This window comes from Miscanthus floridulus, chromosome 19 (genome assembly GCF_019320115.1).
Source record: "Miscanthus floridulus cultivar M001 chromosome 19, ASM1932011v1, whole genome shotgun sequence".
NCBI lineage: Eukaryota > Viridiplantae > Streptophyta > Magnoliopsida > Poales > Poaceae > Miscanthus > Miscanthus floridulus.
In genome coordinates this window covers 102,559,540-102,585,521 of record NC_089598.1, presented here as the reverse complement: position 1 = coordinate 102,585,521, position 25,982 = coordinate 102,559,540, and the positions used below count along the sequence as shown (strand labels likewise).

The following is a 25,982-nucleotide window of genomic DNA, read 5'->3' as shown; positions in this document are numbered from 1 at the left end:
ATCTATGTATGTAGTTATTATCTTATTTACTTAGTTTGTAGTTAGAAAGTACTTGTTAGGTACTATCTATCGTCTAATTTGGACTAAAAGACATGTGTTTTGTTATGTATTTGAACTAGATGGACAACCTAGTGACCATATATCATGGAGGCACCGTTGAATATGATCACTATGGATATATTGAGTTTGTTGACATGCAAAGCGTGCCTGTGCTATTCAATGATAGGCCTTCATTTAGTAAGATGGTTGCAAGGGCTCGGGAGGAGCTGCATTGCCTTGGAGATGATGGTATTGCAGTTGAGGGTGTACTGCACCTAGGTTCTTCTCTCAACATCCTTAGGCGAATGATCTCAATTGGGTGTGCGGATCAGTGAGAGAACTATATGAGATCAGCTATGAAGAGCCAGCTGCAATGTTTGGACATGGTTGTGCGTCGGGTGTTAGTTGATCCCATCCCTCATGGGTTTTCCCCACCAATGGGTCAGCAGGCACACATCGAACCTCCCGTCCTGGAACCTGATATGGATGTGGAGGTTGCACCTACGATTCCCGAAGCTCAATCTGCCTCTAATGCGGTAATTGGAGATGCTTGTCAGACTCATGTTGTTGTGGCAGATCCTTCTCATGAGATCCCTTTGACACAGAATCATCCGAGTAAGTGTCTTAACCGCATGATTATTTGGAGCTTACCCCCTTCCTTACATCCATTTCTTTCATTCTTTCCTCATTTCTCTGCTTATGTTGTAGGAGACATTCCTAAGAATGTGGATGTGCCCCCTATTGATGTGCAAGTGCACTATGGAGATGGATTTCGTGGCTCCAATAGTGTTGAAATTATGAATGATTTAGAGCCATATGAGATGGCAATGGCTCTTGATTCTGATGATGATCGCCCTGTTGGAGAACTGATAGAGAGTAATGTTGAGATGCTGAGGCGTATCTTTCCCGGCCATCGTGATCCAAGAGTTCACGAGTTCAGCGATCTTGCTCATTCCGATCAGGCGTGTGCAGAAGGACGTGATAATGAGCTCCTAGAAGCTCCTGACATGGTAATTGAGAGTGGGAGGGTGTTCAAGGACCTCCCTGCATTGAAGAGGTGGTTGCAAGCATTCGCCACCACCAACAACAATGGGAGGCTACTTTGGAGAAGGTCCTCCGCCGCCAACAATGGGAGGCTACTTTGGAGAAGGTGCAACACAATTTGCTATGTGGCCACACTACTAGGATGGATTTATCTTATTCACATGCCACATCTATGTGTTTGTTGTTTTGTTTAATTACCTAAGGCATCTGTACCCTAGTTCGCTTCATGTTTTTGTGTGTTGAATTATATAATGCCCTACTTCGTTAGGTTTTATTTGCAGCACGTGATCACATTTCAATACGTCCGTAATATTAAGCTAAATATTATGACCACAAATAATGAAAACAACCACATAATGAAAAGTCCAATACTATGCCAAATATAATAATACTAGAAGTACGTGCCAACAGTAGATATAGGGGGCAAATGCACTTTCAAATCCTCAGTCTAAAACATACTAAGTAAGCAACTCATCATCCGAGTACCAGTCCTCTACCATAACCCTATTGTTGTGGCTAGACTCACCTGTATTGCTCTGACCTGCCTGTTGCCTGTAGTAAGCGGCCTCCACTTCATCTATGGCATCTGTGGCCTGAGTAAAGAACGCGTCGTCATCCTTCTCCATCTATAAGCCCGCCTCTGCTAGAGCGATGAGCTCGCTCAGTCTGCCAGTGTCATCCTCAGCCTCCTCCGCCTGTAAGCCCGCCTCTGCTAGAGCGATGAGCTCATTCAGTCTGCTAGTGCCGTCCTTAGTCTCCTCCGCCTGCAAGCCCACCTCTGCTAGAGCAATGAGCTCACTCAGTCTGCCTGTGTCGTTCTCATCCTCGTCCCCCTCATCAGACAACACAATCGGTGATTAAACGGTGCGACCAGCTCACGATCTATGCTCATCTAACTTCTTTTTCTCATACCTTACACGAGCCACCTCTGCGGCATGTTCCTCGCTGCATCCAATCCCTTCATGTATAAAATGCAATCAGTTAGCAACGCGATTATATTACATTTAAAATCAAGCAACGAAAAAAGGCTTTCAAGCACTCACTGGCACATAATGCAACAACATGCTCGTTCAAGACTTGCATCTGTACTCTTGTCTCCTCCCTTGCCTCCTTCCTTGCCCTCTCTTCCTCTAACGTCATCCGTCTCTCTAATCCCCATTTGTCAAGCCCAACATCGATCGGGTTATAAATATCACACTGTCTAGCAAACTCACGCATCTTTTCTTTGTGATGTTTAACGAATAGGTTGACGTAGTCAGGTCCATATCCCCTCTTTTGTGCAATTACTTGCCTCCCCTTCAGTTCATCCAAGAACTTAGCTTGACCATCATAACATTCCCACCTGCATTTCCTAGTGCTCTGTTCAAATGAAAAATTATATCATATATGTCTTAGCAAAAGAAACAAAATACGATTTTATGTTTACCACAAAAATAACCAACCTCATCATAGTCAACCATATGGCCACAATAATGGCCTATTCCAAGCTCCGAAGGGACTAGGTCATAGTTGGATTTAACACCACATTGGTACATGACATGAGGTGCTTTATAAATTACCCTTTCTTTTTTCTTTTCCTTAACCTTTTGTGGTTCTTCCGGCCATTTGTTCTTAAGACCATACAACCACTCCTTGAAACGACACTTCGCCATTAAAAACACCTAAATAAGGTTACATTAGTATATGAACACATATAGCTCAATATTTCAGTATATACACTTTGCACTTACTTCATGCTTGTTTGGACACACAAACTCCAACGTATTCTTAGGGTTTATCATAGCTCGAAATCCACAATCGCACAGAGGAGGTTTCTCGAGTCATCTAACTGCGGCTAGGTGCTTCTCCTTAGCCATCATTGGCGAAGGGTTAGGGGGGTGGAACCCACCGCTTGAAGTGCTCACGTGGATGTCTCCCTCTAAACCAATCATCGAAAATGAGAGGATCAAACTTGTTTGCACCACCGATCCCTTGAAAGAAAAAACACCTCTCATGGTCCTACACAACGAGATTTCAACAAAATATTAGTAGCATACTTACACAAATAAAGAAAAAAGATAGTGAAAATAATTTCTTACATTAAAACGACTGCATGTGTAGAAGCACCGCGCAGCTGTGTCCAGATGTTTCGATTGAAAAACATGAGCCGAGAAACCACAGTTACAGTTAGGGACAGGGAGGTCAGGAGGGACAGGGGCATCTTTGCTAGACGCGTCGGGGCATAATTCTCGAGGACGACCCCGTTTTTGCCAAAACTCCTCCCGATGCAATTTTTGCATCTAACAAAACGGATGTAATTTAACAAACAAAAATTAAAACATTACAAATAAATGTAAATGAGAACCATAACTACAATACAACCAATTTCGTTCTAAGAACCGAAAGCAATTAACATTAAATCCTAAACCTAGGGTTTCTCATTTGATGCACAACAATGAACCCATAACACAACTACATGCGCTGCGGTTACCTAGGTTTGCTAGCTTTTTCACGCCTTGACATCATCATACGGTTGTATAATACAAATATTGAGGGATAGAATGAAACCCTAAGTAATGACGATTCTTAGGTTGAAAAATCTAACTAATATATACTGAATCGATTCGAAAAAAATTAGGAGGGGTGCAAGGATACCTTGCTCTCGAAGATCTACGGATCAAATCAAAGTTTCCAAGATCCAATATGCCGATTCGTGAGGTAGAGCGAATTGGGGAGAGAAAAAACCCAAGAGGGAGGAGAAAGAAGGCTCGGGTAGAAATGTTGGGGCCGGGATTAAAACACAAGCTCGGTGGCGCCAGTCACCCTTGCGCTGAGCTCGGTGCCAGGATCTACGACGCCGAGCTTGACGCCAGGGTGACTGACGCCGAGTTTTCTGCCATGTCACCTCCACGTCTGCTTCGAGCCTAAGAGTTCGGCGCCAGGGACGCTGGCGCCGAGACGTGTAAGCTCGGCGCCAGCAACGATGACGCCGAGCTAAGGGTTCTGATTTTGAAATATTCCCTCAAAAGACATATTTGTGAAAAAAATTCAAAAAAAAGAGCTAAAAAATAAAAAAAAAAATTCGGACGAAACGACGCCCCCTGCGTTCAGCAGAGCAGCCAGGTACACACTTTGACGTTGTACTTTCACAGATTAAAAGCTTTAGCCCACAAGCAAAGCCGTATCCTTGGCCATGGCTATGGCTAAGAAGCAGGGAGGAAACAGCCTTCTCCTCCTCAGCCTGTCCTCGTACTACCTGATGCTCTGCCGTGTTCCCCATGCCACCTCGCTTAGCTTCAACTACAACTTCTCCAACCCCGGCGTCCTGACCAGCGCCGACCTCACGTACATGTCCAACGCCACCGCCGCAAGCGGCCGGATCGACCTGACCAAGGACACGATCTGGAGCACCGGCCGGGTGGCGTACGGGCAGCCCGTGCCGCTCTGGGACAACAGCAGCACCGGCAAGGTCGCCAGCTTCACTTCCAACTTCACCTTCGCCATCACGCCACGCAACAGCACCGGCCAGGGCGACGGCATGGCGTTCTTCGTGGCGCCGTACCCGCCGAGCCTGCCGCAGGACTCCAACGGCGGCTTCCTGGGGCTCTTCAACAACCCCAACAACACGGCCAACGCCTACTTCCCGCCGACCGTCGCCGTGGAGTTCGACGCGTTCAAGAACGCCTGGGACCCGGAGAACACCGTGAACCACGTCGGCGTCGACGTCAACAGCATCGTGTCCCTTGCGTACGCGGCGCTGCCGGACGCGAGCTTCAATGGGACCATGTCGGCGTGGGTCAGGTACGACGCCAACGCGAGCACGCTCTCGGTGTCCCTGCGGTTCGACCATCTGCCGGAGCTGGGCCTCTACAACGTCAGCGCGACCGTCGACTTCAAGGAAGCTGGGCTGCCGCAGCAGGCGGCGGTCGGGTTCTCCGGAGCCACCGGAGATTTAGTCGAGCGGCATCAGATCCTTTCGTGGTCGTTCGAGTCCACTCTCGTCAGCGTCGCCGTTGTCAACACGACCGGCAAGTGCCTTTCCCTGCTTGTAGCTTTGTTATTTCTCCTTTTTTTCTCTCTATTAGATTAGAAATTCGCGTTGCTCAATATATAATATGAATCTTATGTAATCTGTGAACATAGGTGTGCATTGCTTCGCTGAAATCAAATGCGTAAATAAATCTGGGAACAATGTTTTTATCTATCTTCGATGCATGATTTGTGCACTCTCACTATATATACATAGTGTTGTTGACAAATCACTGGGGGGAAATGTGTATGCTCATAAGCCAATGATGTGTGTTTTTATAAGCTTTTGCAGTGTTTTTTTTTTAATCAGTGGTTTTGGTACTTATGCATCTTTATTAAATGACAGGAACCAAAACATCAAAGATGCGAAACATAGGCCTAATAGCCGGACTGGCATCTACAGGAATCGTCATACTACTCATTGTAGCAGCATGGCTCAGCTACAACAAATACCTGAAACGAAAGGGCACCAACCAAACGCAAGGGGCTCCTCTCCACCTCCATGGAGAAATGGACGATGAGTTCGAGATGGGGGCCGGGCCTCGGAGATTCACCTACAACTAGTTGTCACAGGCGACGCGAGGTTTCTCCGACGAGGAGAAGCTCGGCGAAGGTGGCTTCGGATCAGTGTACCGTGGGTACCTGCAGGATCAAGGTCTCCATGTGGCCATCAAGAAGGTCTCCAAGACGGCAAAGCAGGGGAGGAGGGAGTACGTCTCCGAGGTCACGATCATAAGCCGTCTCAGACACGGCAACCTTGTGCAGCTCGTCGGGTGGTGCCATGACGCCGACGAGCTCCTGCTCGTCTACGAGCTCATGAGCAACGGCAGCCTTGACAAGCATCTGTACAGCACAGACAACATTCTAACGTGGCAAGTCAGGTAAGAACGAACTTGATCAATCAAGGGAGCTGATAGTTTATGCTTGTTTTTTTTATAAGAATAGGTTGTCAGATATTACAAGTTCAATTTTCTTTTTTGGGCGTCGATCAGGTACAACATCATCCTTGGCATGGGCTCTGCGCTCCTGTACCTTCACCAGGAATGGGAGCAGTGCGTGGTGCACAGGGACATCAAGCCGAGCAACGTGATGCTGGACTCGTCGTTCAACGCGAAGCTAGGCGACTTCGGCCTCGCGCGCCTCGTCAACCACAGCCGCGCCGCGCACACCACGTGGCTCGCCGGCACGATGGGCTACATGGACCCAGAGTGCGTGGTGACCAGCCGCGCCAGCGTCCAGTCCGACGTCTACAGCTTCGGCGTCGTCCTCCTCGAGGTCGCCTGCGGCAGGAAGCCCGTCGTCCTGGAGGAGGAAGACGAGAGCAGAGTGCTGATCGTGCAGTGGGTCTGGGATCTGTACGGGAGGGGCGAGCTCCTCGAAGCGGCGGACCCCCGGCTGAACGACGGCGGGTTCCAGCCGCTGGAGATAGAGCGGGTGCTATGCGTGGGGCTCTGGTGCGTGCATCCGGACTACGCGTCCCGGGCATCGATCCGACAGGCCATGAGCGTGCTCCAGTTCGAGGCGCCGTTGCCGGAGCTCCCGCTGGAGATGCCGGTGGCGACGTATGGGCCGCCTGTCACTGTTGCCAGGGGTCACAACTGGTCAAGCACCACGTCGTCGACCGCAAGTGCCAACACCGGAGGCCACTAGGACCGGACGGCGGAACACTCGTTTGGCTCGTCGGCCAAGAGCAGCACCCATGGCCTCTCGTCACTTCCAAGTTCCAACACGAGGAGTGCAACGAAATAAGGGGTTTTTCCTTTTTTTCGATTACGATCCTGTGAGAAATATGTAAATTGCATATGGAACAAGGCGTTGATCCCGGACACTGAATGCCCGACCTGTAAAGTTCTAGGATTCTGCCTGTAGCAAGTTTGACTAATTCAGTGACCGAAACCAATAGGGCTAATTGGAGGTGTTACTTTACCGATAGCCTTTAAAGTGTACACCGAGACTTGTCCTAAATTACAGTCGCCCTAGAGGCTATTGGATTGGCTAGCTGATGTGTAGCTCGTCTGTCTGTCGAAAAAGCCGAACGACATCCTTTTGAGGTTGGTTTCTGGGCTCATAAGTCTGATTTATACTGGTTTGTTGTGAAAGAAGCTGGCAAGCGAATAGGATAGGCGTCCTAACGTTTTGTAATTTGTTTAGTTCTCCTTTTCCGACTAAAATTTGAATCGAATCTGCAGAGGAGCCCTTGCCATGGAATCCGATTACTTAACCAGTCTATTTACTGTCCTCGATGAAAAAGATTTATTGGATTGTATTGACTATTGAGAATTCTGAAATAGTAATGACAGACTTAACCGAAACCGTAGCCTGTTTCTCAACTTGCCGCATCTAACCGCACATCTTGCTGCGCAACACGGGAACATCCGATCACCAATGGCTGGTGCGATATTTCTAGGCGTACTCGCGGGTCTCGTGGTGCTCTGCACCATCATATGTGCTGTGCGCCATTGCCAGGATGGCGCGGGAAGCGCGAAGGGCGGCGGCGTTTCGTCCGCGGCAGGGAAGCAAGAAGCGCTGTTGAACAAGAACAAGGACGACGTCGTCGTCGCCGTCCCTCATCAGCCGGGTGGGGCCGGCCAGCGGGGCCCGGAGCCGAGCGACGGCGACGTGGATCTGTGCGCGATCTGCGAGGCGCGGCTTGCCGACGCGAGCTGGGGCCGGTGCCGGCGCCTGCGGCCGTGCGGGCACGTATACCACGCGGACTGCATCAGCCTGTGGTTACAGCGCAAGTGGATCTGCCCCGTGTGCCGGGCTGCCGTCGCCATGTCGCGGACCGAGATCCTCGACGCGATGGTGTGACCCGGTCGGCTTGTGCCGGGCCGGGGTCATGGCCATGGCCATCGAACGGTGTCGGTGCGTGGACAAGCAAGCGCCACGGTGTCTCCCTCGCGCACGGTGCGGCTGTTTACACGTTCGTGTCCGTGCGCTGAGGCTCTTTATGACGGAGATAATTGTAGCGTTGAAAGGAGCTAGCATTATTGCATTAGGTTCCTATGTAAGTACAAGGTCAACGTTCTATTTATTCTTCCCAAAATTGTGTTGGCAGAGAGTATCAGTGAGACCGTAAAATTATCCTTTAATCTTTCAGAAAAATACGAGCCTCTGTCAAATCGAAAATTTAAAAATTAGGTGAGTAGATTCCATCACAACAAATGGTTTGTTGGTGCATCGAGCCATCGAGGACAGAGAAAATTTTCTACCATCGCATGTTACAGTGGCAAAAATCAGTGCTCCGATGTTTCTCTCTCCTCGTGGCATCATTTTTTTGCCACAACGTGGTTTGACTTATTGCTAATGCTCTCGTGAGTCGTGAGGGTGTCCATAGGGGCGGACGCGGCTTCCCAACTCGCTACCGCGTGTCCGCTCGCTCCCATCCGTGCCTCCTAGCAGGGAAAATTAATCACTCCACTGTGTTTTTTCTCCACCGTGCCGCTCACCAGCACTGTGCTGCCCACTCGCCGTGGCCGTCTCCACCGAGCCGGCAAGCCTCCACAACGGATGCTCTAGCAAGCAGGCGAGAGGAGGAGCTTTGTGTGACGCCGCCCCGCCGGCGAGTAGCCCGCGCCACTGCCGCACCGACGAGCTCCATGCACTGTCACCGACCCCGGCTCAGACTATCAAAACCGGCTCAAGCCGGTTTCAAAACCAGCATGGCATGCTATATGATTGCACTAACAACCCTCGAATACAAAAGGTTAATGTTTACATCACAAGTTGGTTCAGGGTTAAAAATGCTAAATCCAAGTATCATTGCCTTGAAGCATGCTATATGATAATATGAATACGATTGAACTTACCTGCTACACCGAGATTGAGCCTGCAACAAATTCTCCAACCACATTTGCACAGTATGTCTACAACCTTGTACCTTTTCCTCAATTAGAAATGCATTCAGCCAAAAGTAATTTCTTGAGTACGTTCTTTTTTTTGGCGTAAAAGTATAATGATGGTTTACCGTTTATATTTCCATAATGTGTTGGTAAGCCAAAATTAAATTTCTGTCAATAATTAGATGTCATCGACTTTATTACCAAAGTAACAGAGCTCATACCCTGCCCGGTACTGTAAGATAACAATCCCATTTAGAGCATCTTCAAGAGTTTGGCATATTTGGCTCCCAAAATATGGTGTTTGCTAACTCCTAAATAATTATGGGAAGGAAAAAAACCATCTCTAATAATACCCATAATTGACTTTCAAAATATCAGATTTGTGGACCCACCCACTAATCCTTCGCGGTTTTTCTTTCCCCCGTCGCGAGGTTGGGACTCCCGTGTCCCATCTACGTCGCCGCCGCACGCCTTCGCTCTTCTCCGAGCAGCAGCCGGTGGCAGCCAGGCTAGGCCCGCACCCTGCTGCTGGTCGCCGGTGTTCCTCCCAGCCTCGCCGCCGGACCTCCCAGCCGGCCGCCATCAGCTAGCAGACAAGCACAGGTAGCCATCAGGAGCAGCAGAGCAAATTTCCGGCCAGCACCAGAGCAGCAATCTTCTCTTTCCCATCAGCAGGTACAGTAGCATGCACGTCGGCCAAGTAGCGTTCAGCAGCAGCCAGTACTCCCTCTGTCCCAGTTTAATTGTCGTTTCCGGTTTTCGTGCCACAAGTTTGACTCGATTTGTAGAAAATACTAGCAACATTTGTATCTCCAAATAAATTTATTAAAAAACTAGATTCAAAGATCTTTCCGATGATACTAATTATGTACCATAAATAATAATATTTTTTAATATATATTTTGTTAAAGTTGTTTCTCGGGAAGCGAGAACGACAGATATTCTGGGACGGAGGGAGTAAGCAACATATACATTCAGGCAACAGTATCAACAGGCAAGCAACATATACAATCTAGCAAGCGACGAAGGAACAAAAATAAAATTAAGATCTACACTCCTGTGCCCACAGCTTTCCATGGCCAGGCCATCGCCATCCACGCGGAGGCAGGCAGGGGCACCCAGCCGCGGCCTCTGCTAGGCCACACGCGCCAGCGGCCGGGCCTTCCCGTGCAGGACGCGGCTGCGGCCGGCTATGGCTGCCGCTGCCGTTGGCCAGCGACGGCCATGGCCTACAGGCGACGGCAACGAACAGCAACAAACCCTAGCGACCAAGAAAGCACCGTAGAGAAGCAATGGACGATGGCGCGAAGGAGACGACGCACGGGAAAGAGTTGCGGTCGAGCGCGGGAAGGAGGAGGCGGCGCGGGGAAGGGCCGATGCGCGCGATTCCTCTCCGCGTATTTTTATGCACGGAGGAGGAGGCCGGTTTGCCGAGTGCGGAAAGATGGCAAAAGGATATGGAGAACTCTTGAAGATGAGTTTTTCTCTTTTTTTTCTCCATAAAACATGGATGAGGAAGGAATAAGAGGCAATTTTGGAGATGCTCTTACTTTCTTTCGCATTACATCGTAATCACACATCCAACACTTCTTTAACAGGCTATTCAACAGGGTTCAGCCACATACAGAACGCATGTGTCGCCACATATTTGTATTTAGATACTCAAATTTATATACATATGACATCGATATTATCGATTCAAATCTGTAACCGAATATGATAAATACTGTGGCTATCCACAGTCCGTATTCCGTCTGGTCACTAGTCTGAAATGAACGCCCAGGCAAATGCCCGCCGTTTTTCATTTGCGCACGAGCAAAAAAAAAAAAAAAAAAAAAGGCAGACTATAGCGAAGGAAAAAAAATGCTTGCTCTTATTCCTCCCGTCTGCTGCATCGGTGCCCTCGCCTTCCACCGCAGCCTCCCACTGCCCCTCCTACTGCGGCGGGCGCCTCCCCTCGCGCGCTCCCTCATGGCCTTCTCCACCGATCCGGCAGCGGTCGAAGAGAAGGTGGAAGCGGAGGACGAGGCCCTCCCCACGGCCGTCGCCGGCGGCGGGGATTGGTGTGATGTGAGCCACGAGGAGTGGCGGCGCTGGGGCACCTCCTCGACGCTCCCGGCCGCGGTGGCCGGTGTAATGCACGAGCTGCTCGAGATGGAGGCCGCCGCCGGCGAGAAGATGCGCTTCGGCGGCGTCGGCTCCAAGCTCAAGGTGACGTCATCTTCCTCCCTTATTGTTTTATTTATTACCATTTACCAACCCTCAGATTTTGGAGATTCTTCAGGCTTCCGTGCGAGCGCAGCAGGAGTCGAACTGATGCATCTTGGTTTGATTTCTTCTGGATTTTGCAGGGCAATTTCAAGGACGTGGAGGACAAGAAGCACAGGGCTGTCTACGAGAGGCTCGCCGACTCCGACCAGAAGCTGCAGTACTTCTCCGCGCGGCAGATTGGCTGCCGTTTGCTAGGGTGCAGAGGGTATCTGTGCCAGAAGGTACTGTGGTGTCCAACCTGAGCTATGCAAGCGCTTGAGCAGTGCTGCAAAACAACGCAGCGATTTTAATTTCCACTAGGCTGAACCCTGATTTACTGGCATTTTACCCTTCTTGATTCCTCTCCTTCCCAGAGTGTGGTTAAGTGATCCGTCTGTCTCTGAAATTGCAGTGCTGGCTACCAACTGAAGACTGTATGTGCACAAATATTGTTCCTTGCAATCTTTGGAAGGGGATGAAATTCTGGCTATACATGCACCCAAAGGTCTGTCCATAGAGGGTTGTGCAGTACTCTCTTATGTTTCCTCCTATTATGTGTAACCATATCTCTTTCTGCAGGATTTTTTGCGCCAGAATAACACAGGAAAGTTACTCTGGCAAGTATTTGGCATCCAAGCTGCACAGTTATGCCTCTTTGGTATCCAAGAGCATGAAGATATCATGTGGGATGCATTTCAGAGTTCAGGTGCTTGGAACCATCCTTGATTTCTCAAACATATAAATTGTTGAATGATATTGTTTGGTAGTTTAGATTAGCTTTCACTTGCTGCGATTGATCCTCTCAAGAGTTGTAAATTTCTTGTTTGATGAGCAAAGCATACTTTGTCAACTAAACTCACCTAGTATATTGAATCCTATTTAGGAAAGAGGCACGTAATAATGCTTTTAGATCTGTGATTTTGCTGGTTATGCTGTCATTGCTTAATATGGAAACAATGCAAATAAGAGTCATGCTAATAATTTGATTACCAAAAGTTGGGCATGTGCTAGCTTAACCCACAGCTCTAAGTAGCGGCGTTGATAACTTTGATAGTCTCCATTATCATTGGTCGTAGGTCTATGTGACATCCGGCCCACTTTGGAATTTGGGCCATATAGGCCCATGTGTATATGTTGATGTGAGATTGTGGGGATCTAGTCCCACCTTGGTTTTTGAGTGTGGGTTAGACCAACATATGAGGCCTCTAGATTGGGGGGGGGGGGGGGGGGGGGGGGGGGGGGTTATTGGATCTATCGCTCTGCCTCTCCTCGCCTTACTGGGTGAGGATAGTTGTTTGGTACAGCAAAAGACCCTTGCTTTGCTGAGCAATCTCGCCTGTCATGCCAAGGTTTTCCCTGCCAGCGCAGGAGAGCCAAATCAGCTCTCCTGCGTGGGAAAGGTCACGCGGCGTTGGTTCTTGTTTCCTTCTCCCTCTAGTCAATCGAGAAGATGACCTCGGAATCGTCACCTGCAGCAGAAGTTTAAGCACGGACGGTGCAAAATCCAGCCCCATGCGGGGCAAATCGATCGCAAGGCGGCACAATAAGTCCTGGGTGCTCGAATTGAAGCCTGACGGTGGCCCAATGTCTTAAATAGTTAAATGGTATTGCCACATGAGAAGCTAAGGACCTCTGCGTTTGCGCAATCCATTTTCATCGTCTGCTCTGTTTGCTTGTTTTTACACCACAGCACAGCAGCGGACATGGATTTGATCCACTTACTCGGCAAGGTCGCAATCATCTTCAACCAGCGTCTCGTCCTGTTTTAGCAGCTGCAGGAAGGCCAGTGCTACTGTGCTAGATTGGTGCTCTCGCTCTGTTCCATTTGAGAAGAGGAAGTGAAAGAAAGAGCTAGCTACACAAGGAAACCAAATAGGTTGCTTCCCCTTGCTTTGTCTGTCCTGGTCTGGCGAGGTGAGATGGGCGAGGCGAGGCGGGCCGTGTGAAGGATCCAAACATGCCCTAGGGTTACAGTTCTAAAGTGTCTCTTATGCTGTTTTGGTCACATTGCACTTAAATTCTGTTCACTTTCCCGAAATCACGTTAGTAGTAACTAGCATCATGTTCTCATTTAAAGTAAAGGCAATATATGATGTGTTTTCTGACCCAATTTTTTACATTTCTACTTTTCTTTTTAACTCATATGGCACATGCAAATATTTATGCTTTCCAGTCTGCTTACCACTATAGGGAGGTGCACTTGCTGATTTGTAACATGATATATAATAATGTATGGACTAATTTGGAATATTCAACATATTTTAAATGAACGTGTCACTTGTATTACCTCTTTCACAGTGGGTTGTCATGTTTATGAGAAATGGAGATTGGGGCCTGTAACTGTCCATATTTACTGACATTCAGGATTCTATGGTTCTGTTAATGTAGTTTTCACATTGAAATTCTGTGCATTGTTTGTTCTTTTCTGTTTGCATGTGCTCCTTTCTATTTTGATCACTGTGAACTGTTCTATTGATGCATTGTATGCTTGACCTGGTCCTAACAGCTTGAAACTGCATCCTTTGATGCATTGATTATCTATGGTACAAATTGATATTTCATATAAACAAATGCAGATTGCAGAATGCATTTAGTTTTGTATGATCTGCAGAAGATTTCAGCACTAATCAATCATTCAGCATAAGTCATATTTCTATCTTCAGCTAGGACATGTGTTTTTTTTTCCTTCTCTTCATCGTTAAATGTCTCACTTCCATTCTGATGTGGTGTTCGTTCAGGAAAGGGGAAGATCTCAGTTCTATATCCAAACAAGAGTAGCACCCCCAAGTCAGTTAAAGACCTTGAATTTGATGGTTTGTCCTTGACTGCTGACCTTCATGAGGTGGTGTTTGTTTTTCAATGGCATTCCATGATTTCCACTGCAGCAAAGTAGTAGTGCTCCCTTCTTTTATACATATATTCCATGTGGATTTTTGTTCATGAAGTGCTCCCTTCTTTTATACATACATTTTCCATGTAGATTTTTTTTCCATGAGCACCTTCCATCCATCATATCAAGTATCCATAATGATTCAATTCGTTGAGTCTTTAGTGGTTTTTGCAACTAACACCTATCAACTTTCAACATTTGGGTAAATGGTAATGATTTAACTTTTGCAATGCAGAGTCTGCAGGACGAACCTTTCAATTTTGTTTTGCTTGATGGTACCTGGAGTAATTCTGCTGCATTGTACAGAAGGTTGAAGGTACAGTTCAATGCATTTCTCATTTGGCCCAAGCATTCCTTTATTAGGCTGTCTAGACTACCAGTAAACGCAGAACTGCTCCTATTTCTTCAGCTGGCTGCTGGGTCTGACATGTAGATTACATTTACACAGACATGTTGGTCCCACCAGTTGAATTCATTCACATTCAACTAAATCGCTGGATGTGTACATTATTAAACATTTGGCCAAGACTCCAAAGTTAGGTACATACTCCCTCCAGATTCATATCTGAAGGGTCATCTATTTTGGGACGGAGGGAGTATAGCTAATGAACGTCAATTTCCAAAGGTTTAGTTCTTGACTATTATGTCAAATACTTATAATTTTATGAAATTGGCTCAATTTAAGTAGAGGTTTAATGATAAATGCTGTCTGATGGAACTAGACATACAATACTTTGGCATTTCTCATACCTAAAGAGCTGCATGGTAATCTTGTAGGTTTCACATCAAAAGTTTTACCTTAAGCCTTTAGATTGTATAATTTCGTAGATGATTCTTGATTAGTTCCTACAAATATGTACTTGCAAATCCTTGACCAAAAACCATTCAGAACAATCCAAAAGCAGACTACAGTTGGATTGATGTAGAATAGGGTTGGGTTGCAAGGCACTTGCCACTATCCAATCAGGAGTTTTGAGATTTGGACTCCAAATTACCAAGTAGGTATGTTCACATGTGAGAAACAAGTAGCTAAATATGACTTATATCTGTTACCTTGTACAGGAGAGATGGACTGCAATATGGGGAGATGAAGATATACCTTGTATCGCACTATCTACACTTAGTGCCTCAGTGATGCATAAACTACGGTGAGCTAAAAGCTTTATTTGTTCTTATCGTCTCCTTCATTTGTCATAACCTTTTCCCCCTTTTCAAATGCTTATTTGTGGATACTATGTTCCTTCATAAACTGAACAGACCGCAGCCTGCGTGGGATCGTACCTGCACTGCGGCAGCTGCAGCTGGCCTCCTCTGGGAGTTGAACTTGCAGCCTGAGCTCAGCGCATTTGAGTTGGAAAAGCAAGCTGAGGCAGTGGAGTGCTCGTTGGATATCTTGCTGGATGCTCTCACTGCCAGGCGGGTTCGTCTGGGCCGATCAATCACTCGAAAACAGAGACATAATAGAAACTGCGTATAGGGAAACAAACTCACAGTAGCAGGGAAGCATGGTATGCCCTTCAAGTGGAAGGCTGATTTTCATTCTTTTTGTAGAACTTAGGAGCTGATCAGCTTGTCAAAGAGTTTTTCCTTTCTTTTTAGGTCACTAAATCTTCAGTTCAGTGCTGTAGATTTTTTTAATGGTCACTGACGTGAGCTGTTACTGCTAATGTTGAAGAAAAATTTTGGATTCTCACAAAAGTGGTTCAATACCCTTTTTGATTTAGCTCTCGGTTTTGACAATTTTTGTCCCATTCTCTGTCATATGAAGGTGAGCCCAAGCAAGCGAGGGAACCATAAGAGTATTCACAACTACAAAGATAAAGATGTTGAGTTATAAACTCTGAAATGTATCAGATATACAAGGGGACGCATATTCTGCCAATATCAGTGCGCTGAAGCTTGGGTTATCGTAGCCCTGTTCGTTTGTCTTATAATCCATACTTTTCGGCTTGTCTTTTTAATCGGAAGAGTGTTTTTCTCTCGCAACGAATCAGCTGGAACAGTGTTTCAGCTTATTTTTTCAGCGAAGCGAACGGGCTTGTAGGAGTACTAGCAGAATGCAAGTAAACCATCAAGAGGTATAGAACTAGCCTGACAAAGGCAACCGCCTCCCTGCCTAATAACTGATCCTAAATGTTCAGTATCGCCTAATAACTGATCCTAAATGTTCAGTATCACCAAATGGCATCAGAGCATCATCTGTGCAAATCTAAGTTTGTAAGACTGTTACAACAAAGCATGCAAACCATGACCCAAATGCAAAATAGGCCATTCATGGTGTTTTGCCTATAAAAAACAACGCTCCAATAGAAAAACCCAAACACCTCACCCATTTTACATACGAGGTTTGCCAAAACACAAATCTGCGTCGTCGAGAGAGACCAACGCAAATCTCTGGCATCGTAGTGGTGAGCATGTAGGAGCGGGGCGCGGCGAGGTCCGCCTCGGGGCGTGGCCAGCGGGTACTGCGACGAGGCAGGGAGCAGGGCACGGCCATCGAGGGCGGGGATCTGGGGTCCTCGTCCGCGACTGTTGGATCCGGGAGGGAGGGGAGGGAGGGGTGCCGCCGCCGCGGGCGGCGCCGGGGTAGAGAGGGAGAGAGGGACGGGAATGGGCGGCGCGGGGGAGAGAGAGTGAGGAGAGAGTGGACGTGCGGCCGGGGGTAGAGAGGGAGAGAGGGATGGGAACGGGCGGCGCGGGGGAGAGAGAGTGAGAAGAGAGGAATGGGCTTTTGGGTAGGTGTCAGAGAATGTGAGTTTTGGATGCGTAATCGTTTTGCTGCACCTGACCTAAACTATAGAATAAGTCTCCGATTTGGATCCGTGGTGGTGTTTCTCAGGCTTGCTTGATGACCCAATACGTCAAACAGCTCACAAACAATCCTCGCATCCTCTCTTTCTAGTCGTACCCAACATGCTCCACCTCGCGCGCGTGCGGCGTCCAGCCGCCGGCGCCGGCGTCTCGCCCATCCGCGCGACCCGACCGCCTCCCGCTCCCTTCACAACCACCACCACCTCCACCAGCGATACCTCTTCGTCCACGGCTGCCGACCCGGACGGCGTGGCCGCGGACGTGGCCATCCTCCTATCCCGCTGCTCCGGCGACTGGAAGCTCGCCATAGCCGCCTCCGACCTCCCTTCTCGCCTTTCTCCCGCTGCCTTATCCTCCCTTCTCCGCCGCCGCAACTCCTCCCCTCGCCTCCACCGCAAGCTCCTGCTGGATTTCTTCTACTGGTCCCGCACCCGCCTCGCGCCGTCGGCACCGGCCCCCGACGCCTTTGCCCACCTCGCCGTCTCCCTCTGCGCCGCCGGCCTCTACCCTCAGGCCAACGGGCTCCTCGACCAGATGATCTGCGCCTACCCCACCCCTCCCCTCGTCCTCAGCTCCGTCCACCGCGCGCTCTCCGGTTCCGACCAGCATCGCCGGCCTGTCGTCCTCGACGTGCTCGTCGACACCTACAAGAAGACCGGGAGGGTCCGGGAAAGCGCCGAGGTTGTCCTGCTGATGAAAGATCTCGGCTTGGCGCCCAGCCTTCGCTGCTGCAACGGGCTGCTCAAGGACCTGCTGCGCGCTGACGCCCTGGATCTGCTCTGGAAGGTGCGCGGTTTCATGGACGGCGCCGGGATTTCGCCCGATGTCTACACGTACTCGACGCTGATCGAGGCGTACTGCAAGGTCCGGGACTTGGAGTTTGCCAAGAAGGTGGTTGAGGAAATGCGTGAGACGGGATGTAGCCTGAATGTAGTGACCTACAATACATTGATTGGTGGTCTGTGCAGAACTGGAGCCATTGAAGAGGCGTTTGGATACAAGAAGGAGAATAGGAGATGGAGGATTATGGGCTGGTTCCAGATGGGTTCACTTATGGCGCAATCATTAACGGTCTGTGCAAGCGTGGCAGGCTGGATCAGGCAAAGTGCTTGCTGGACGAGATGTCTTGTGCTGGGTTGATGCCTAACGTGGCTGTTTAGTCAACTCTGATTGATGGGTTCATGAGGCAGGGCAATGCAGATGAAGCTTTTAAGATAGTCAAGGAGATGTCTGCTGCTGGGGTGCAGCCGAACAAGATCACCTATGACAATCTCATCCGGGGTCTCTGTAAACTGGGGCAGATGGGCAGGGCTTCCGGGATTCTGAAGCAAATGGCTAAGATTGGTTATATGGCTGACACTATGACTTATAATCTGATCATTGAAGGTCATCTCCGACAGCATAACAAAGAAGAAGCTTTTTCACTGCTTAATGAAATGAGGAATAGTGGTATTTCACCTAATGTATACACTTACAGCATAATCATCAACGGGCTATGCCAAATTGGTGAATCAGAAAGAGCAAGTGGTCTCCTTGAGCAAATGATTGCAGATGGTTTAAAGCCCAATGCGTTTGTTTATGCACCTCTTATCTCAGGCTATTGCAGGGAAGGTAGTTTCTCATTGGCTTGTGAAACTCTCAAAAAGATGACCAGGGCAAACTTAACCCCTGATTTGTACTGCTACAATTCTCTTATAATTGGACTGTCTAAGGTGGGAAAGATGGATGAAGCCATAGGGTACTACGACCAGATGCTGGAGAAAGGGTTTCAGCCTAATGAATTCACATATGATGGTCTGATTCATGGCTATAGTATGACTGGGGATCTAGAAAAGGCTGAACAGTTACTCCATCAGATGCGAAACAGTGGACTAAACCCCAAGGATTTTATCTATGCCCACATCCTAGAAGCTTACTTCAAATCAGACAATCTTGAAAAGGTTTCCTCTACTCTTGAATCCATGTTAGAAAAGGGGTTAATGCCAGACAACCGTTTATATGGAATCGTGATTCACAATCTGTCCAGCTCTGGACATATGCAAGCTGCTGTTAGTGTTCTCTCAGTGATTGAGAAGAATGGATTAGTTCCTGATTCGCTTATATATGGTTCCTTGATATCTGGTTTTTGCAAGGCAGCTGACATGGAGAAAGCTGTTGGTCTTCTTGATGAGATGGCTAAAAAAGGTATAGAGCCTGGTATTTCATGCTATAATGCCCTGATCGATGGGTTTTGTAAGTCTGATGATATTTCTCATGCCCGTAATATCTTCAATAGCATATCACGTAAGGGATTACTCCCAAATTGTGTGACATATACAACTTTGATGGATGGATACTGCAGAGCTGGTGATATCCGTGATGCTATTGATCTGTATAATGAAATGCTTACAGATGGGGTAACTCCAGATGCTTTTGTCTATAGTGTGCTTGCTGCTGGCTGCTCAAACTCCGGAGACCTTCAACAAGCTCTGTTTATAACTGAGGAAATGATTGTTCGGGGATATGCAAGTATTTCTTCTTTCAACACCTTGGTCCATGGCTTCTGTAAACGTGGAAAATTACAGGAAACTGTGAAGTTTCTCCATGTGATGATGGACAAAGACATAGTACCTAGCCTGCTGACTGTTGAAAATATTGTGAGTGGACTCGGTGAGGCTGGGAAACTCAGTGAAGCGCATACAATTTTTGTTGAGCTGCAACAGAAGAATGCTTCACATCGTGATACAGATCATTTGTCCTCATTGTTTACAGACATGATAAATCAAGGACTAGTTCCTTGAGATGTGATACATAACATGATCCAGGCTCATTGCAAACAAGGCTATTTGGATAAGGCTTTGATGCTACATGATGCTCTTGTTGCAAAAGGTGCTATTGCTGGCTGCACATCTTATCTTGCTTTATTGGATGGCCTTTGCAAGAAGAGCAAACTGATTGAAACTTTAAATTTGCTAAAAGAAATGAAAGAGATGGGTATTTGTCCTTCTGAGGATCAGTGCATGACACTCTTAAATAGTCTTCACTCATCAGGATTCATCCAAGAATACAATAAAGTGTTTGATACTATTGTCGGTGTTTCGAATAAGCATCGGTAAGTAAATTTATAGTTATGCGCGTTAGGCCCGGATGGTGCGCTAATGGACACAAGATTTATACTAGTTCGGGCTGAATGTCCCTACGTCCAGTCTGTTGCTGCTCGTGTTATTAGCACCGAAAATGGTTCGTAGTAGGGGGTATAAACGGTCGAGAGAGGGACTGGTCCCAAGTCTCTGATGTAAGGGTCGAAAGGATGCCAAGAGCTTGGTAGCAGCTTAACTGTGTGTGTTGTGTGCTCAAGAGTCGGTCGGCTCCGACCGGAAGGGTCGCGGTCGGAACTTGGCAGTCCTGTGGTTGGGAGCGTTGATGTCGATCTAGTGAGTCTGGGCTTGAAGAAATCGATCTCCCCCCTTCGGGGGAGGGAGCGCATCCCCTTTTATAGATGAAGGGGATGGCTTTACAGGTGAGAGGGGGAGAGTACCGATATTTCTAAGTCTTGCTGCCTACGGTGATGAAAACTGGATAATGGTTGAAGCCCCCCAATACTGTCGATGTCGCTGTAGGATGTCGGATGTGCACGGGAGGTCGAGCTATCTTCTTCAGAAAAGATGACGCCGGTACCTGCAAGATACTTCTTGATGCCTAGTGGCATGTGAGGAGCTGTGCTACGTTCACCCGGTATGGCAAATCCTAGAGCCCATACCGCGATCGATGTCCAGAGACATGCGGGGGGGGGGGGGGGGGGGGGGGGGCTTACCATATGGGAGTTTCTAGCGGCCCCTACAATACTTTGTCAGGGTGGCTGCAGAGCACTGCTTCGTGCAGGGTATGGTCCCTGGTACAGTGGTGTTGACTTGTGAGCCATGCCTTGCCTTTCTCCGCACGCCTTCTGGTTCTTTCCGAGCGGGCGTCCCCGGTCGGATGGCTCCAGTCGGCCCTCAGTGCGCCGGTCGGAGAAGAGCAGTGAGCAGGCTTCCCGCGAGCCCCGGTCGCGGGGTCAGAGTCGCGGGGTCGGAGCAGGAAGCAGTGCTGTGGGTAAAGCCTTTTGATCGGAGGGGGCGTCCGGAGGCTGAAGCGAATACTCTGATCTAGTGGACCCGAGGGGCCATGAAGCGGGTGCCGCTCCCTTGGGATCATATCGTGGTGATAGCATATCCGTCATTTGTGGAGGACGCGAGTCTTTTTCTGGACCGTAGTGGTTGTCGTATGTCTACGTCGGGTTCCGTGCCCGAGGGCTGAAGGCGGCGCCCACAACTCTGTAGGGTGAAGAGCACGCGCCCACAACACTATTCAGGCTCTACTACGCCTGGAAGGGTCTAAAGCATCCATCCCGTCGTTCCCTGACAGTACTTTTCCTATCGGGACGCAGGGTATGGACTCTGGTATATTGGTTTTGACTTATGAGCCATGCCTTGCCTTTCTCCGCACGTCTTCTGGTTCCCTCCGAATGGGGAGCCCCCGGTCGGATGGCTCCAGTCGGCCCTCAGTGCGCCGGTCGGAGAAGAGCGGTGAGCAGGCTTCCCGCGAGCCCCGGTCGCGGGGTCAGAGTCGCGGGGTCAGAGCAGGAAGCAGTGCTGTGGGCATCCCTCGGGCGAGACCGAGCCCGTCCCTCGGGGGTCGGGCGAGGCGGAGTCAATCCCTAAGCTCTCGGGCGAGGCGGAGACTAGCCCTTAGCCCTCGGGCGAGGTGGAACTGGCCCAAAGGCGTCGGGCGAGACGGAACCAAACTCCCGTCATTCAGGCAAGGAACGTAGCAGCGCCCTTGTCCGTCCAGAAGTTTTTAACGTTCGATGGTTATTAGTTCCACCTCCTTGGGTACCCCGGTATTAGGTCCCCAACAACTATGCTGTCTTACCAGTGGTTACAAAAGGTAAGCAAATTCTGTAATTCGGTTTGTAATAGTCAGGAAGCTGTGAATGCAGAATAACTAAAGACTGCAAATTTATGAACCCCTTTTTGATAGATAATAGTTTGAACGGATTAGTTCACTCCATAGAATCTGTCTGCTTTCTTCTTACTGCAAATCAGAAACTATATGCCTGTGCAGCTTTAGGTTAATCTGTTTAGTGGTCCTGGTCCTGCACTTCTGGTTCAGGTATTACTGGTGGATGGTGAGAGGAGGCTGTGTCTGTGAGTAATGCAAAGAGTGCAACTGCATAACAATGATGCTAGAATTGATAATCAGAGAAGGAACATAACTGCAGATTAACAAATTTTCTTGCTTTGATTTACCCGTGTAATTAGTTTGGTTAACTGATTTCGTTTGTTGTCCAACTATAGGATTGCCTTGTATTGTATGGGATTGTTTCCCATTTTTCTCTCTTTAATACAAAGATACATAGCTCTACTGCGTGATCAAGACAAAAAATAACTACTATTTCTCAGCTTCATTCTGATCAATTGATTTCCAGATGCATCAGTGCTACTGACTACTGAGTTTGGTGATGCCTTTGATCAACCAGAAAACAAGCAGTTCTTCATGTTGTAGATGTAGGCCTGCCAATTTCTGTTCATTTATTTATTTGCAAAACGCAGATGCTCAATGCGTGGACCCCCTCAGTAAATTGATCTCTCATCTTTGGTAATCTGGACAGAGCTTTGATGGGAAGATTTCGATGATTCTTATATGATTTCGAAGTCAAGGAAATCCCCTTCCTGGGACGCAAATATACTTGGTCAAATGAAAGGTCTTCAACTCCTGTTAGGTTGGATCGGGCTTTCTGTTGCTCAGAATGGGAGGACATTTTCCCTGATGCTGTTCTGCAGAGCACCACCTCAGTTGTTTCTGATCATTGCCCTCTTATTCTCGGTTTGAAGGTTAGCACAAAAGGCAAACGGCTTTTTCATTTCGGAAGTTTCTGGACAAAAATCCTTGGCTTTCTGGATGCTGTTCAGCAGAACTGGAATGCTCCCGTTGCCTCATCTCTTGCAGCCGCTTGCCATGCACCATGTCAGTCACCGGGTTTCTTTCTTTGTGGATGATGCTGTGATGTTTCTGAGACCATCCTGCACTGATCTTCAGACCATCAAACTCATCCTTGATTATTTTGGGCACGCCTCTGGTCTCCGAATAAATTTGGCAAAAAGTTCAGTTTCTCCTATTCATTGTTCTGAAACTGATTTGTTGCTCACTTCAGAAATTCTGTCATGCCCAGTCAAGGATTTCCCATGCACTTATCTAGGCCTTCCTCTCTCCTTGCGAAAGCCTACTAAGACGGAATTCTTACCTCTCATTGACAAGGATGCAGATCATCTCCCAGGTTGGAAGGCATCCTTATTAAACCGGGCTGGGTATCTCATAATGGTCCGAGTGGTGTTGACTGCTACTCCCATTTATCTCATGACTGCCCTTGACCTCCCTAAGTGAGTAACTAAAGCAATATTGACAAGAAACGCGGAGGTTTTCTATGGAAAGGTCAAGAACAAGTTAATGGAGGAAATTGTCTTGTGGCTTGGCAAAGGGTTCAAATGCCTTTGCAATCTGGTGGTTTGGGTATACACAATCTTGAGACTTTTGGTTGGGCACTGCGTATCCGGTGGCTTTGGGTTCAGAAAACAACAAGACCTTGGGCTGGACTCCCAATTCAAGTTCCAAGAAATGCACAGGCTCTGTTTGATGTGGTTGTAGATCATGTGATTGGCAATGGTGAATCTACTCGCTTCTGGTCGGATTGGTGGCTCTGGTACTCCATTGCTGAGTTGGCTCCAAATTTGATCCAGTTGATTCCAAAAAGGGTCGCTAAATGCCGGACAGTAGCTCAGGCGCTCCATCACAGAAGCTGGGTGGATGATATCAAGGGGGCCTTAACAGTACAGATTCTCATTGAATATTTGTTAATCTGGGATCAAGTGGAACCCGATGTTAAGGATCAATATCGTTGGAAATTCTCCCAATCTGGAACATACAACAGCAAATCTGCATATGCTGCCTCTTTTGAGGGATCTGTCAGTTTCTTTCCTTCAAGAATTTGGCGAAGTTGGGCTCAGCTTCGCTGCAAATTTTTCATATGGCTGGCTATCAACAAGCGATGTTGGACAGCAGACCACCTAGGCAAGCGAGGGCTGCCTCACCCATCCGCTTGTCCATTTGGCGATCATCCATGGTGATGCTGCTTAATTGATTTGTTTAAGATGCTATCGCTCGGAGACGTGTTGATATTTCAGATGAGCAGCGAAGATATGTCCTGTTGACGTTTCTTTTGACCCTAACCTGTGTAATGCATGTCTGGTAGTGCATGCTCCACCTGTAGAGAATTAAGCTTTGGAGTTGCCTTCGTGCTAGAACTACAGTTGTTTTAAGTGATCTTGCCGGTGAGGTCCACGGCAACTGGCAAGGACCTTGCAAATTCTTTCAGCTAACTTCTATTCCTGTCGATTTGCCTGTCAGTTTGATTGACCATGTCGCTGATACTATCATATCGTTCCTATCTTTCAGCTAACGTCTGAGTAGCGCTGTTTCAACAAAACCTGTACTGAGTCTTTTTTCAGCATGTATATGTGTTATACGTCGTGCGCGTCTAGAATAATATGACACTTCTATGTGCTAAATGATGCATGCATGCGCCTTTGGAGTAAACATGACAAACAATATCGAATTTCGCTTCAATATGTAGCAGGACAAAAATTGCTCTTTTTCCAGTAGTCATAATCGCATCTCATTATACATACAGAGAGAGAACTGACATCAATACACTAATAGTAGTCATCAAAGAACTACCGAGCCCTAAATCAACTGAAGAGAGGGAAGCAAAGAACGACGAACGCCTGAGGAGGTCCTACATCTTGCTGGGACTCTATGCATCTTCCGTTGGCTTTGCTCCAAAAGCTTTGGCGCCTCCTTATCCTCGATCTTCTGAATCGTGTGAAGACGTTTGATCTTCTTGGCTTCTTCGTAACCCTCACGTAGCTTCCGTTTAGTATTCTCCATCTTCTCGCTGTGAGTGACGATCAGCTTCTTGGTCTCCATCTTCTCGCTTTGAGCGGCGACCGGCTTCTTAGCCTCGATCTTCTCGCTGTGAGTGACAATCGGCTTCTTGGCCTCCGTCTTCTTGCTTTCAGCGTCGACCGGCTTCTTGACTGCTGTAGAGATGACCTGGCGTGGGATCCGATCATCAGAGAGCTTGTCGAGCTCCTTCTCTGCTGTAGCTGTAGCTCCGTCAATGGCTGTGCTCCACCCGCGCACGACGTCGTCCGCGAGGGTACGGATCCGGGCCGACCCGTGCTTCCCGAGCGCGCCGACGGCCCTTGCGAGGTCGGTGGACGCCAGCGCGCTGTGCGGGACGGGCGCCACCCGCAGAGTATCGAGCGCTTCCACCATGGTGTCGTCGAGCGCGGCGCAGAGCTGCTCGGCTACGCCGTCGTGCACGGCGCCGCGAAGCAGCTGGACGATCCGGACCCTCACCTCCCGGAACGCGGCGCGCGGGTGGCCGGCTGCCTCGATTGCTTCGTCGATGGCGCCGAAAGTGCTGTAGAACGGCCTCCAGCGTCGGAGGGGGCTCCCGCTCTCCTCGTTGGCCATGGCGGCGGCGGGATGCGGGCAAGCAGCGTAGGTGCGTAACCTTGCGAGATTCAAGTTGGGAAGAGGGAGCTGAACACCGGAATATATGAGGTGGTGGGATGCGTTTCCGGAAAATCGAATCCGACTCGAGGTAAAAAAAAATGCTTAAAAAAGTCCAGTACATACACACCGCCATACTTGGTGAAGGCGGCACTGCACCGGGCCAGGATGGAAGGCTGGGAGCGCTAGATCCATCGACCATTGCCCCATCAGCATCTCCGTCCTCCTCCAGCTGAGCTGAGCCATGCCTCTAGTGCTCGCCATCGGGGATCCTCGCCACCGGACGGGTGCCCATCCAACCGGGATTGACGCGACACAGCCGCCGCCATCCTCCTCGCAGACGACAACTCGATGCTCATCCTCCCCGATGGTTCCCTACCCCAGTGCCAGCGGAGACGGAATCCGCCTCCCCATCTCTGTGTTTGATGCCGTCAGCCTGAGGTGCCGCCAGATCCAGCGCCACCACCGGTGGCCGCACGCACCACGACGTGTGCCTCCGCACTTCC

The 25,982-nt window shown here is 48.6% G+C and overlaps 3 protein-coding genes and 2 pseudogenes across 3 annotated transcripts; 4 read left to right on the top strand and 1 right to left on the bottom strand.

Annotated features, from left to right (window-relative positions):
- The first annotated feature begins 4,255 nt into the window (after nt 1-4,255).
- On the top strand, nt 4,256-7,061 carry LOC136528965 (L-type lectin-domain containing receptor kinase IX.1-like; annotated as a pseudogene).
- A 415-nt stretch (nt 7,062-7,476) lies between these two features.
- LOC136526512 (putative RING-H2 finger protein ATL69) lies at nt 7,477-7,902 on the top strand. Its single transcript, XM_066519158.1, has one exon. The coding sequence runs from the start codon at nt 7,477-7,479 to the stop codon at nt 7,900-7,902; it is 426 nt and encodes a 141-aa protein (XP_066375255.1).
- A 2,877-nt stretch (nt 7,903-10,779) lies between these two features.
- Nucleotides 10,780-15,813, top strand: LOC136527074 (uncharacterized). The gene is made up of 8 exons (XM_066519695.1): nt 10,780-11,144; nt 11,285-11,425; nt 11,596-11,688; nt 11,763-11,889; nt 13,922-14,025; nt 14,309-14,389; nt 15,136-15,221; nt 15,331-15,813. The coding sequence occupies exons 1-8, from the start codon at nt 10,797-10,799 to the stop codon at nt 15,548-15,550; spliced, it is 1,200 nt and encodes a 399-aa protein (XP_066375792.1). The 5' UTR covers nt 10,780-10,796; the 3' UTR covers nt 15,551-15,813.
- A 1,140-nt stretch (nt 15,814-16,953) lies between these two features.
- LOC136528253 (pentatricopeptide repeat-containing protein At1g63330-like) lies at nt 16,954-24,303 on the top strand (annotated as a pseudogene).
- A 339-nt stretch (nt 24,304-24,642) lies between these two features.
- Nucleotides 24,643-25,982, bottom strand: LOC136525170 (probable mediator of RNA polymerase II transcription subunit 26c). The gene has a single exon (XM_066518168.1). It carries the CDS (start codon nt 25,435-25,437, stop codon nt 24,643-24,645), a length of 795 nt encoding a protein of 264 aa, XP_066374265.1. The 5' UTR covers nt 25,438-25,982.

Coding starts and splice junctions, on each gene's coding strand:
- LOC136526512 (XM_066519158.1), top strand. CDS start 7,477: ATGGCTGGTGCGATATTTCTAGGCGTACTCGCGGGTCTCGTGGTGCTC.
- LOC136527074 (XM_066519695.1), top strand. CDS start 10,797: ATGCTTGCTCTTATTCCTCCCGTCTGCTGCATCGGTGCCCTCGCCTTC. Junction 11,426..11,595: donor GAGGGTATCTGTGCCAGAAG/GTACTGTGGTGT, acceptor CTGAAATTGCAG/TGCTGGCTACCAACTGAAGA. Junction 14,026..14,308: donor TGACTGCTGACCTTCATGAG/GTGGTGTTTGTT, acceptor TTTGCAATGCAG/AGTCTGCAGGACGAACCTTT.
- LOC136525170 (XM_066518168.1), bottom strand. CDS start 25,437: ATGGCCAACGAGGAGAGCGGGAGCCCCCTCCGACGCTGGAGGCCGTTC.